Source organism: Alosa pseudoharengus, unplaced genomic scaffold, assembly GCF_046254945.1.
Source record: "Alosa pseudoharengus isolate Yale_2024_CS ecotype anadromous, Long Island Sound unplaced genomic scaffold, YU_APseudo_1.1 YU_APseudo_1.1_scf_4, whole genome shotgun sequence".
Classification (NCBI taxonomy): domain Eukaryota; kingdom Metazoa; phylum Chordata; class Actinopteri; order Clupeiformes; family Clupeidae; genus Alosa; species Alosa pseudoharengus.
This window is the reverse complement of record NW_027468774.1, coordinates 23,602,074-23,614,122: the sequence shown is the minus strand read 5'-3', so window position 1 is coordinate 23,614,122 and position 12,049 is coordinate 23,602,074. Positions and strand designations below refer to the sequence as shown.

At 45.2% G+C, this 12,049-nt stretch overlaps 2 protein-coding genes across 2 annotated transcripts; both read right to left on the bottom strand.

Annotated features, from left to right (window-relative positions):
• Positions 1 to 1,662: 1,662 nt before the first annotated feature.
• On the bottom strand, positions 1,663 to 5,928 carry LOC143102041 (G-protein coupled receptor family C group 5 member D). Its single transcript, XM_076265398.1, has 4 exons — positions 5,610 to 5,928; positions 2,798 to 4,257; positions 2,477 to 2,532; positions 1,663 to 2,295 (listed from the first exon to the last, which is right to left on the bottom strand). The coding sequence occupies exons 2-4, from the start codon at positions 4,164 to 4,166 to the stop codon at positions 2,200 to 2,202; spliced, it is 1,521 nt and encodes a 506-aa protein (XP_076121513.1). The 5' UTR covers positions 4,167 to 4,257; positions 5,610 to 5,928; the 3' UTR covers positions 1,663 to 2,199.
• A 1,605-nt stretch (positions 5,929 to 7,533) lies between these two features.
• Positions 7,534 to 11,074, bottom strand: pde6hb (phosphodiesterase 6H, cGMP-specific, cone, gamma, paralog b). Its single transcript, XM_076265396.1, has 4 exons — positions 10,877 to 11,074; positions 9,056 to 9,210; positions 8,743 to 8,783; positions 7,534 to 8,537 (listed from the first exon to the last, which is right to left on the bottom strand). The coding sequence occupies exons 2-4, from the start codon at positions 9,193 to 9,195 to the stop codon at positions 8,461 to 8,463; spliced, it is 258 nt and encodes an 85-aa protein (XP_076121511.1). The 5' UTR covers positions 9,196 to 9,210; positions 10,877 to 11,074; the 3' UTR covers positions 7,534 to 8,460.
• Between the last annotated feature and the right edge of the window lie 975 nt (positions 11,075 to 12,049).

The window sequence follows — 12,049 nt, the reverse complement described above, 5'->3', positions numbered from 1 at the left end:
TGATGAATGTAATTTGTAATAATGGTCTTTAATTAGTTGAATTCTGTTGGAACCAAACTGCATGGCTGACTTTCCAAAAGCCACAAGGTTAACTGCCTCTCTGGTGTGGTGTCCCTATCATATTGAAATTGAAGTGGAGCTTAATTGAAGAAGTCAAATTCAGGGCGGTTTAATGATGGAGACTAATTAAAAATGATGGATTTTGAGCATGCAAGTATGAAGATGGTGGGAGGCAAATATCCGAATGGATAGCAGCGAGGCCAAGAGGAACACCTGGCCTTTATAGAACATGAAGTGTCAGAGGAGAAGTATTCCATTTGCAGGTCAACTGTGAGAAACAGATAGGTCAAGGCATTATTGCCCCGGGTGATTCATAGGCCACAATGCTTGCCAATTTGTATGAATAGTGCCCCCCACAGTTCAGTTCTTAGGCATGTCTGGGACTGCATGAGATAAAACACAGAAGATATTTACAAAGGACACATATTTCTGAGTCACGTCTTTTGGGCAAATTTCTTAGAACACTTAGTCAGAAACCTTTGAAGTCAGTATGAATCATGACACTGCCTGGCCTACTCCATGTCACGCATGGTCATGTTTAATGTGAAATATGATCTTAATTTCTCAATCTCAATACTATGAAGGAATGACATCCAGAATCCACTTGCAGGAGTGCTCTACGGATAATACGTGCTGTCAACTTCACTTCAGCGATTTTGGACACCCACTACGAATAATCACTAGCCTATAGCAGTGGTTTTCAAAGTGGGGGCCGCGAGGGGGTGCCAGGTTGGCCGCAGCTGTTGGAAGGAAAAATAAAAGCAAAATATACCTACTATGAGGGTTGTTCTACAATACCATTATAATAATTTGTTGCATATCTGGACATCATATTTTCCATGATAATGACAGGGAATAATAGTAGTGATAGCTCTCATATAGCAGAAAGCCCCAAATGCAATTTTTACACACTGTATGCTCCATTGCGAAGTGCTTGTGGCTAAAATAATTATTAGGATTAGCTTAATGTATTTTTACATTTGCCGTAGTATTGTCGATGGGTATAATAACACATCAAGGGGGTCCTTGGCCAGAACCTAGTGGTATTTGGGGGGCCTTGTCGTGGAAAAGTTTAGGAACCCCTGGCCTAGGCTACAATAACATTTGTATAGCCTAGTATTTCTATGGTAGTGTAGGCCTATAGCATAGTAGTTCTATAGTGTATAGCCTAATACTCCTATGATGTTCTGTAATAGGCTACCTCTAATATCCTTACTCTCTAGTGTAGGCCTACAGCACAGTAGGCTATGTCCCAGAATACTAGCCTATTGATTCCTATAGCCTAATCATATTGTCTGATTAAATTTCCTTTAACATAATCCCTTAGACACAGGAGACATGTTTAGAGTGTTTCTTCAATGCGGTAAATTATTCGAATTCTTACAACAATACGTCGTATGTTCTCTTGCCCTTAATGTACTATGTTCATGCGCTGGACGCAATGTTGTAGGCTAATGGTTTTAACAGAGCTTACAGTATATGGCTCTGTGTACACTTACCACAGTGCCACCTCGTGGGCTAATTTCAGAACACAAGCCTTATTTAGCCTTCCACAGCCACAATGCCATTGACGTTAAAGACTCACTCACATATGGCCTAGAGGCGGTTTTATAAGATACAATTTTAATTTCGAACAAAGTGCAAACTGTACAAAATAATAATCAACAGAAATCAAGTCTATACAAACAGATCTGGTCACGAACATGTCATGGTTGGCCTGGGGAAAGACTCGTGTATTCCATTAAACAGAAAAGTATAGCCTAGACCTACAGACATCTGCTACATAAACGTGTAATTAAACAGAACTACATCATCCTCAGAGTTCGTGTTCAGTCCGAGCGAATCTTTGGAGAAAGTGTCCATAGGCTATTTATTTGAGTTTTCAAGGCTATCAGGGTGTCAATACGTTAGGTTGCTGCTGAGCAGGTGTCGCTGTCGGTCCGTCGTGTCTGTTCGGTATGTATTTAGGCTACACAGAGAAATGTGTGTAAGAAAATCAGAAGTGTATGATGAGTCATAAAATCCTTCCTGTAATGAAGTGATGAACTTGATGGTAGACTGATAGTGCAGAAGTCGCAGTCTGACTGAATGACTGACTGACTCTATTTGTGTAGGATAGGACTAATGTATGCATGTCAATTAAGACTGCCTGGGTCCATAGTATTCATCGTAGGGTTCATTTATGTTTGTGGTCTGAGGCCTAGGAATGGAATAGTCTTTATCTGGGTCAATTTCCTGGAAGCAAGAGCAGAAAGGTCAGCTGCTGTGATGGTTTGCTTTATATAATCGTAACAAAATGTTATTGCATAAACCGGCTATTGATTTTGCTACTGAGCTCACTATTGAATTTCTTTTTCACATCGTTTTAAACATTGCTCAGTAGGTTGTCTGAATGAATTTATCAAAGTGCACTTACTGTCATGGAAAATCCTGATTCATATGGAGATCTCAACACTGGTTCACTTCTCTTACCTGAAAAGGTCAAACCACAGTCAAACAGAAATTAGTTATAAATTATAGAATGGTTTGCTAGCTTCACCCTTTGCATTTTGATTTAGTAATCAAATACAACTTGTGTTATTGCTTGACCATTTGCAACATAAGCTTGAGTTCATAACTTTTTAAGCCTAATGCTCCTCTCTTATAAGTTTAGATTTTCCGCGTCATTCCATCTACTTTGTCTTTGTACTGTATGTCTATCTCCATCATTCTTTATTTTTCTTTATGTGCCCCTCACCTCTCCTGTCATCAGCGTCGTTCTCAAAACTTCCGTTGTCCCTCCCGCCCTTCGGGCTCGGCAGGCTGCCAATCCCGGGCGAGGGGCTGGTCCAGCTGGTGAAGTCCAGCGGGCTGCCTTTGGTCCGGGCCTCGCCGCGGCACAGGAAGACCAGCTGGCAGAGCCCGTGGCCGAGCAGCAGCACCCAGCCACTGGACACCAGCGCCACACTCAGCACCGGGTCGTCCCAGCTTGGCCGCCGGTTCATCTCGGGGTTGGCGCGAGTCAGCAAGGCAATCCACACCACCCAGATGGCCGCGGCCAGGAGCACGCTGAGGAGCAGCAGTACTGCCTGCGTGTGACCGGCGCGGCTCCAGGTGGTCGTGTGCCGGTAGCTGTAGCCGTAGGTGCGGCGTGTGCGCCACACCAGTCGGCCGGCGACCACTATCGCTGCCGCCAGCAAACACAGAACGTAGATGACCAGCATGGCGAAGTCGTCCTGCTTGTAGCTGCACGGCAGATCGTGGCGCACCAACACCATCAGCAGCCACTCAGCAGCGATGATCACCTGGACGGTGGTCAGCGCCAGGACAACCACGGGCTCGGCCCAGCCGCGCGCCACCCCGAAGCCCAGCAGCGCCAGGCCGCGTGCCAGCAGTGCCGAGAAGCACAGCGCCGACAGCACGCCGAACAGGAAGAGGCGCGTCGGGCATGTCTGTGGCGTCAGGCGCACCACGAAGGCAAAGGTCAGTATGAAGAGCCCTGCCGTGCCCAGCAGGAAAAGCAGCAGGGAGACCACGCTGCCACCCGAACCCCCGCAGTGAGAGCTCCGCCGCCGGCAGCACCCTCCTCCTCCACCACAGCAGCAGCAGCGCCACAGACTCCAGAGCAGCAGTCCCAGCAGCAGGCCGGCGCTCAGCACAAAGCCCAGCGAGGCCAGGCTCTCCACCACGATGCCCCATGCCGCCTGCATGTCGCACAGGTATGAGTACATGGGGTCCAGGCCCGGCTCGCAGCCCGGTGCCGGGGCCGTCAGCGCAGGGGTTGTTGGGGCCAGGGTGCTGCCTGAGCCCAGGCTGGAGTTAGAGGGGGAGGTGGACGAGGTCCGCAGTTGAGGGGCTGTTAAGGTGACGGCTCTGGTTGGGGTGGAGGGGGCTCCGGTGGTTGGGCCAGGGAGGGTGGTTGTGGCAGGCCTGGTGGTTGTGAAGGTGGCTGTGATGGTTGGGGTTGGAGAACTTAGGGGGGTGGAGCTGGTGCTTACCACATTAGTAGTGTTGGAGGCTACGGTGGAGGTTTGGCATCGTGCGAATGGTATGGAAGTGAGAAACAGCAGGAGGAGAAATGGGAGGTGTGGGGATATGGCACCCATTGTCTGAACCAGTAAAGTCATGTTGTTGGCTTTTACGTAGTGCCGGCTCTTTTTTCCAGACTTTTCTCTTGTGCTGTTTATGGTTCCTCTGTGGGAGCTGGGTATAAGTTACCTAAAAAGGAGACAATATAGATAAAAGAAGACCTGAGTGATCTATCCCCTCACAGTTATCTATGAAAGAAGACCTAAATGATTTATCTCCCCACACAGTGATCCATGAAAGTAGACCTTAATGATCTATCCCCACTCACAGTGATCTATGAAAATAGACCTGAGTGATCTATCCCCACACAAACCTGTAGTAAATGCTAAAGCTGCATTAAGTCAAATGGTGTCACATCAGTTTGATTCATTTCATATTCATCTGAATGTATGTTAATGTAGTGACATGAATCTCCTCTTTATATCAGTCGCTATATCACAAGGGAAGTTTTATCGGCAGGAAGTGGACTTTTAAAAGAGCACAAAAATACCTGTAAATTAAAAGGACTAGAGGAAAAAAACGTAGTTCATTAAACTAGAGGCTGACTGGAAGAATGAGATGATGTGGAGCAAACAAGTCAAAACATGGTGGTTGTAGAGCAGCCAAGTCAGGTCAGGGCAGAGGAGGGAGAAGTGAAAGACCTTGACATCAGATCACTCTCCACAGTGGAGAGGAAGAGCAGAGAGATGATAAAACCAAAACCAACTGAAACAAGGAAAGAGAGTGGCAGAGAGAGAGAGAGAGAGTTGATTGGGGGAAGCTTTTTGAAACAACAGAGATTGTGCAGACGTGAGAGAGCGTCCAGAGATATACCGTCCTGATAGAGGCCCGGTCACTTCCTGCAGCTCATAAAAGAGCCCTTGTTGGAGTGTCACTGATTCAAAGATGACATTTACTGAGCTTATCGCCACAGGGGGGTAAAAAGCGGCCCTCCATCTTTGCCTGCCACTGGACTAGATTAAGCTGCACAGCCAGATAGATAGAGAGCCCCAGCCCTTTCGAAAGTCTCACTGACTCACACGGCTAAACACCTTATCTCAACATTTACCCACTTCAGATTGTTTTAGATTATTTAAGATGGGGCTGCTTGGGCCATTGTGGATGCATAGATGGGCTTTGGCTGACATGAAGTAGGCCTTAGGAGATGAAATTATGATCTGTCAGATATGTCATAGGAACTCATAGAATGGTCCAACAAACTGTTGAGATGAAACCAAATTAAAAAATCAACTACCTCTTTAAAATGTGAGAAAGAAAGAGAGAAATGTAAGAAAATTATAGCAAAAGATAGCAAGAGGTCAAATAAGAAAAGCATAGAAAGTGACAAACTACTCGCATGTTGGTTCTTGGTCCATTGTCCATTTCGGCTATTTAAAAACATCTCAAAACATTCTAACCATGAAACAGTGCATAATATAAAAATCTAAAATAATTTTCCTACATGGTTTGTTCTGAACAGAAGTCAGAGTGTTTGTACATACCTAAAATCCAGTGTTTATTAGCGTCATTAAATCCAGTTGGGAAGATTTAGGTTGTCGTTCGTGTTGAGTGTACAAGGGCGATTATCTTCATAGCAGTAGTTGTTCCATAGTGTCTTTCAAGAGTCCATGTCTGTTGGTTTCGGGAGAAGCTTTTCTCACAGCTCAGGGTGAGGTGGTGAACGACAGGAAGCGAGGGAGTAGAGGAACAAGGGAGAGAAGAGAGACAGGGGTGTGGGGGAAGGAGTGCATGGGGTGTCAAAAGGAAAGAAGTGGATTGTTTTCACTCTTACAGAATTTACATTGACAGCATGCTAGGTGGAAGGGGAGTAGCCCATGCACACCTGCACAGCACACACACTCTTTCTCTCTCTCTCTATCTCTCTCTCTCTCACACACACACACACATACACATACACACACACACACTCTTCCCTGTCTTTGATTCAATCTCTCTTTGCCTGAGAACGCTTGGTGGGTAGGTGTGGCATGAAAATAGCTAAGGGCTATGGAACAGATTAAAAAAACCCACATACATACACACACACACACACACACACACACACACACACACACACACACACACACACACATACACTCACACACATATATATTCATACCTTAATGAAAATTTATTTAGACAACCATTTGTGTAGCTGAAGTTTAGTCATCTCTATATGTATTTTGGTATCATGGTATATTTGTTATTGTTAGTATAATGGTTTAATATTGCGTGATTGTTGGGCATCACACACATGGTTGCTAGGGTGGATTATTATGAGTAATTTGGCTGACTCATTTGCACTTGGATTTATTGTAACCAATGCAACACATTCAGTTTATGTGCTTGACAACAGAAGGATCAGTGTCTGTGAGTGTCTGTGAGTGTGTGTGTGTGTGTGTGTGTGTGTGTGTGTGTGTGTGTGTGTGTGTGTGTGTGTGTGTGTGTGTGTGTGTGTGTGTGTGTGTGTGTGCTTTTAAGCCAGCTTCATACATTCTTTGCACAAGTTCCTACAGGTCTAGGTTTGCATGCATTTAGCAAGGAGGGAGAAGTGAAATCCATTACATTACATTACATTACATTTGGCTGACGCATTTTTAGCCAAAGTGACTAACAACATGGTAAACAGTTTAAGTTTTAAAGCAATTCTCAACAATTTTTGAACAATTTAAAAAAACCGTAGAGTACAAATCCATAAAACATATCCCCATGTTTTCCTCCACAGCCATGAAAAACATTCCTGTGCTTGGCAAAAAGCAACAATTACCATACAGTGGTCATATATCTGAACAATAAATGTTAGAAGATTCAACACGGTATGTAATGTAGTAACACTTGTACGTGTGGGTTAGGGCATAGGATAGGTTCTGGGGTATATTCTTGCACAATCCTCCTAATGGTGTGTAATGGGGAAAAATGGGATGTTGCGAAACCAAGTGATGCATCACACTGGTGTCATGCTGTGACGGAAAGTTTTCTACGCATCAGGAAACATAACAGATCCATTACACTATCAGAGGATCATTGGCTCTGTTGTGATTATAACACTATGGTAACAGTGGTTTAGAGCGCAATGCTAAAATGGAGAAAAGAGGCTTAGAGGAGACAGGTGAACTACTTAGTTAGAGTAGGGGAGCCAAAACATATTTATGAATGTAATAATGTAGATTCAAGAGCACCTGATACTAAACTCATAAACTCAAATGTAGAGTTCTAAGGGACTGTGATTTTTGTTTTATTTTAGCCCTTTTTTGGCAATTTGATGGTGTTGGAACTTCACTTTGAATAATGCAATCTTGCCATAAGTAGTTGTCATTGATGAAGTGGAAGTGTTGGGAGGCATTAGTGAAGGTGTGTATCTGATGTGATATATCCCATTGGTCAGGTGCCCCCAGTGATTCTAAATTACCAAGCAAAGACAGGGTGTACTGAAAATATAAAGTTTTAATGATTCTAACCGCATATACAATGGACCTTCACATTTAACAAAATAAATGTGTCGCATTTCATTGCCAGCTGAGTAGGATGAACGACTGACGGGAGGGGGAGGCAGGACAGGTGCTGGGCAGTCGGGCGGTCGGGTGGTTGGGCGGGCGGTGAGCAAACAAAAAAACTGCAAAGGGTTCTGCATCTGCATTGTAGTTTTCTTTCCCAAAGCATTGCAGACCCTCGTTGTAAAAACACCACTTATGTTCAAAACACAATGCAAAAGCTACAAGATAATGAAGTATGAAAAGAGCAGGACCACAGAGGGAGGAGAGGGAAGGGGTAGAGGTGAGTGAGGGAGAGAAGGAGAGAGGGAAGGAGGGAAGGAGGAAGGGAGGGAAGGAGAGAGGGAAAGAGGGAGGGAAGGACATATTGCCTTTTGGTATAAGGGTCACACTTATGGGTTACATCCTCCTACTCCTAGAAGCACATACATCCCAGTTATGAGATATTTGTTTTAGACTTGACTAATATATTTATATACATCGCTTTGTGTCTAGAGAGAGTGGAGGGTGGAAGTCGAGGTAGACTATCTTATGGAGTGCTGATTTCGGAGAGAGGGGGTGATCACATAGTTATTATGTCTCAAGTCCATCAAATATAAAGTATTATTATATAATAATAATAAAAAAAATAATGCCATTTATATGTGTGTGCTCTTAAAAAGCCACTGCTCAGCAGGCCCGGGTCTTCAGGCTGGGAGGCATGACTGCGGCAGCGGCACACATGATACAAAGATCGCGAGAGAGAAGGGTGTGGGGAGGTGGAGGGGAGGGGAAGGGGAGGTGGAGGGGAGGGCAGAGGACCAAGCTATACATGGGGGTGTGGTCAAAGGCGGAGAGCGGGTGGAAGGCGGGGCAGGCAGGTTTAGATGATGCCGTATTTGGCCAAGTCGCTGAGCTCCATGTCCCCGAAAGCCTCCCATGGGCAGACCACTGTGAAGTCTGTACAAGAGATAAAGAGAGAAGGGGCAAGAGTGAGATGTGCATTAGTCATTGGTGTACCGCTAACGCTACTTCAGGCTACTGTGTGTGTATGGTTGATGTCAACTCTGTTTATGCAGGTCTGTGTGTGCATGCAAGGGTGAGTGGCTACACAGTGCTTTCACTACATTCTCAATGGTTCAGGGAGCTTTTAGGGAGTACATACCTGTGCCAAGACCCTCCATTCCGGGGATGTCATCACCAAATCTGTTAAAGAGGAGACAACAACATGATTTCCATGCCTTCTGTGAGTGTAGCATTGTCTGTTACTATTTATCTGTGCTGTTACTGTTTATCCCTCGGAGTGACTGAAGGATGTGTGTTTGTGTGTGTGTGTGTTGAGTGTGAGTGTGTGTGTGTGTGTGTGTGTGTGTGTGTGTGTGTGTGTGTGTGTGTGTGTGCGTGTGTGTGTGTGTGTGCGTGTGTGTGTGTGTATGTGTGAGTGTGTGTGTGTGTCAGTGTGTGTCTGAGAGCCGTACCCCTTCTGTCCAGGCTTGGGGGCCTTGCTTTTGAAGGTACGGGTTGCCCTCTGCTTGAACTTGGGTGGTCCCTTCTTGGGTGTTGTGGGGCCGTTGGCTCCAGCAGGGGTGGACAGGGCGCTTCCTGCAGGTGCACTCATCTCTGCTGTTGTTTTCTGGGACAGACAAAAGGCACACCACTGAATACACTGATACACAAACTCCTGCTACAGTCTCTGGTGCTTTATTGGGATCTCCTCTCCTCTCTCCCCCTCTCTTATCCTTTTAGCTGAATAGCCACTCCTCTGATCATTCCCTCACTGTCTACCTATTTCTTTGATCCTTCCATCCGGTGTCTCCTTCTCTCTGTCCTCTCGGCGTTGTCCTCTTTGTGTTAATCCCAAGCCAGTTGGCTTTCTTTCCTCTCCGCTAATCAGGATTAAGGCAGCTTTGGCTAATCACAGAGATTAGTGCTGATTTTATCCAGTAGCCGCTTTGATTAATTGCCCTTTCGAATTCCAAAGATTGACAGTGTGTCAGCAGGGATTGCACGGCCAGGACTGGCCAGCGCACCACTTCTATGTCCTTCCTGAGGGACACTGTTGTCCTTGTGTATTTTCTCCTTTGAGTTTTTTTCTCCAGGTTTATGTCAAATGGAGAAACAGTCCTCAGAGAAATGTTCCCCTTATTCCATCCATCCACCTCCATATCATTTCTCTCAGAAACTGCCATTCACCTAATAAGTCTCTTGGACCTTGGCTGAAATAGCAAATTGACCACACCTTAATCGTCAAGCCCTTCATACCTATTAGATTATTCCACGAAGTTCTAAAAAGGGGTACAGTAAGAGGATTGTTTACAGCATGGCATTGTCGAGTGTTGGCAAGCACAAATCAAAGACCTCTGGCACAGTTCAGGGATTGAGGCAGATGTCAATTAGCGTATTGAGAACAGCAGGGGCACGCCTCTTAATGCGATTAGTCCCTTCCCAGACTTCCAAACAAGCGCCTGTACTCACTGTCTCTGTCTTCCTCTATTTCCCTGAGATGTTGACGTCTTCTAATCCTCTCCCCCCACCCACTTCCCTGGAATATGTCATCTCATTAAAGTAATGGTGCATCAGAGAAAGCAGGCCTGTTATGCAACCTCACACTCAAACTTGTTTTTGCTCCCTTCCCTAATCGGGCCTACATTAGAGTTGGCTGTTGGAGACATGCATGAACAGCATAAACAGGGTGATCTGTCTAGTATAAAGCTAGACTGGTTAAAGCCGGCTTGGCTGCTTGACATCTGTTGCTTGCAGTGATCCTAGAGGAGAGCGCTGTACTGCCCTGTAAGTGACCTGATTGGAACATATGCCGTGGTTGCACTTTGACATCTGACCACTTGAGGCTTACTCACACTGTGAATGTTTGTCCTGCACAGTAGTTTGGCTTGATTGATTGATCTGAACCTCATTGCTGTTTGCTGTTTGCTGTCTGTTTTATGCCAGGCTACACTGGCATTTTCTATTACTTTCAGGTGCTTTCTAGGCCATTTAGCTCAGATGCTGATAGACTATGCTTGCACAGTTTGAAAGGTTTACATTGCTCCTACCTGTTATTCCACCAGTTTCTATCACTTATTTCACTATTTCACTATTCAATGCAACTAGCAATGTTCTCAAGCTTAACAGTCAGTTCACAGGTGCACAAGTCTTTCTCAATCTCACATAAAAGTGAAGTGCAATTGCAATGTTTTACAAACTCAGATTAAACCATTTTCTAATTCTACAGCTCTTCTGTCTACATTCCATTTCTATGTGATCACTGTAGAGAAATGAAGGAGAGAATTGGGGCTCACCTGTGTCTGCTAGCGTCAGCAGCGACTTCTCTGTGTGTGTGTCTCTCTCTCACTCTCCCTCTGTCTCTTGGGAGCTGGTGGCTGTGGTGATATCCGAGTGCTGAAGGATCCTCTGCCCTCCTCTTTTATACTCAACCTTCTAATCCCTCAATCTCCTCTTTTCTAAGTATGTGACGGCTGAAGGTAAGTCAGCACCATCCCCTAACTGGACGCCTTGCCTGGCATCCTCCATTGATGGGGTGGGGTGGGGGGTTGGAAGGCAGAGAAAAGTACAGACACATGAAGATGTCCCTGGAGTCTGTCTTTAATTAACTTAAGGCTGCTTTAGTTGTTAGTGAGGCTGTGTTAGCCGCAGGTTGCTGGCCCGAGGTTGATGGGGGTGCCGCGTGTGTGCCTGCAGGGTCTAATTTCGCATCCATGTGAGCTGTCTCCCTGTCTGCCTTTCCACTGTATACGTGCTCGTGTTTTCACCTCTGCCTGTTGTTTCCCGACTTTCTCTGCTGACAGATATACAGTATGTGACTTTTTAGATGCATTTTCCAATGAGCCATTACATGTTGAAGGTTCTTGATTGTTAATGCCTAATTTAAAAGGACCAGGCCTTGAACATGTTGTGGAATGGGTATCACTTGCGCTCTAGCCCCTCAGTGCTCATGGAACAGGTCCACAGAATCAGCAGCAGGTCCTGGCGCACACAAATAACTTTTTGAGACTTTGATAGGTGCAAATGACTAATGTTTTGACTAATGTTTTGACATCTTCCTCAGAGTTAAAGAACATGTTCAGCATGTTGTCTTGAATTTCTCTGTCTCTTTTAGGATTAAGGTATGAGGGAGGTTGCTGCAGGAACACTTTAATAAAGGCATATGGTGCAAGAACACCTATTCTATTCTATAAATTAATTGTGATTTATGAATGTCTATTTGCCTACTAGTTAACTGCTTTTCTTTTCCTTAGCTTGCTAAAGTGAATAGCCTGGGTGGAACAGTTCTCTTTAAAAAGGGCTAACAAGTGAGTTTCGCCCACTGCGGTCTTCTGATGAGCGTCTGATGTGTCGACCATCCATTCCTCGTTGGTGGAATGAGTTGCCTATAGTGTTCTGCATTCTTGTGATAGTTTTGAGGATTTTAAGAAGTGTTTAAAGACTCACTTTGCACCTAATTAATTCATTCT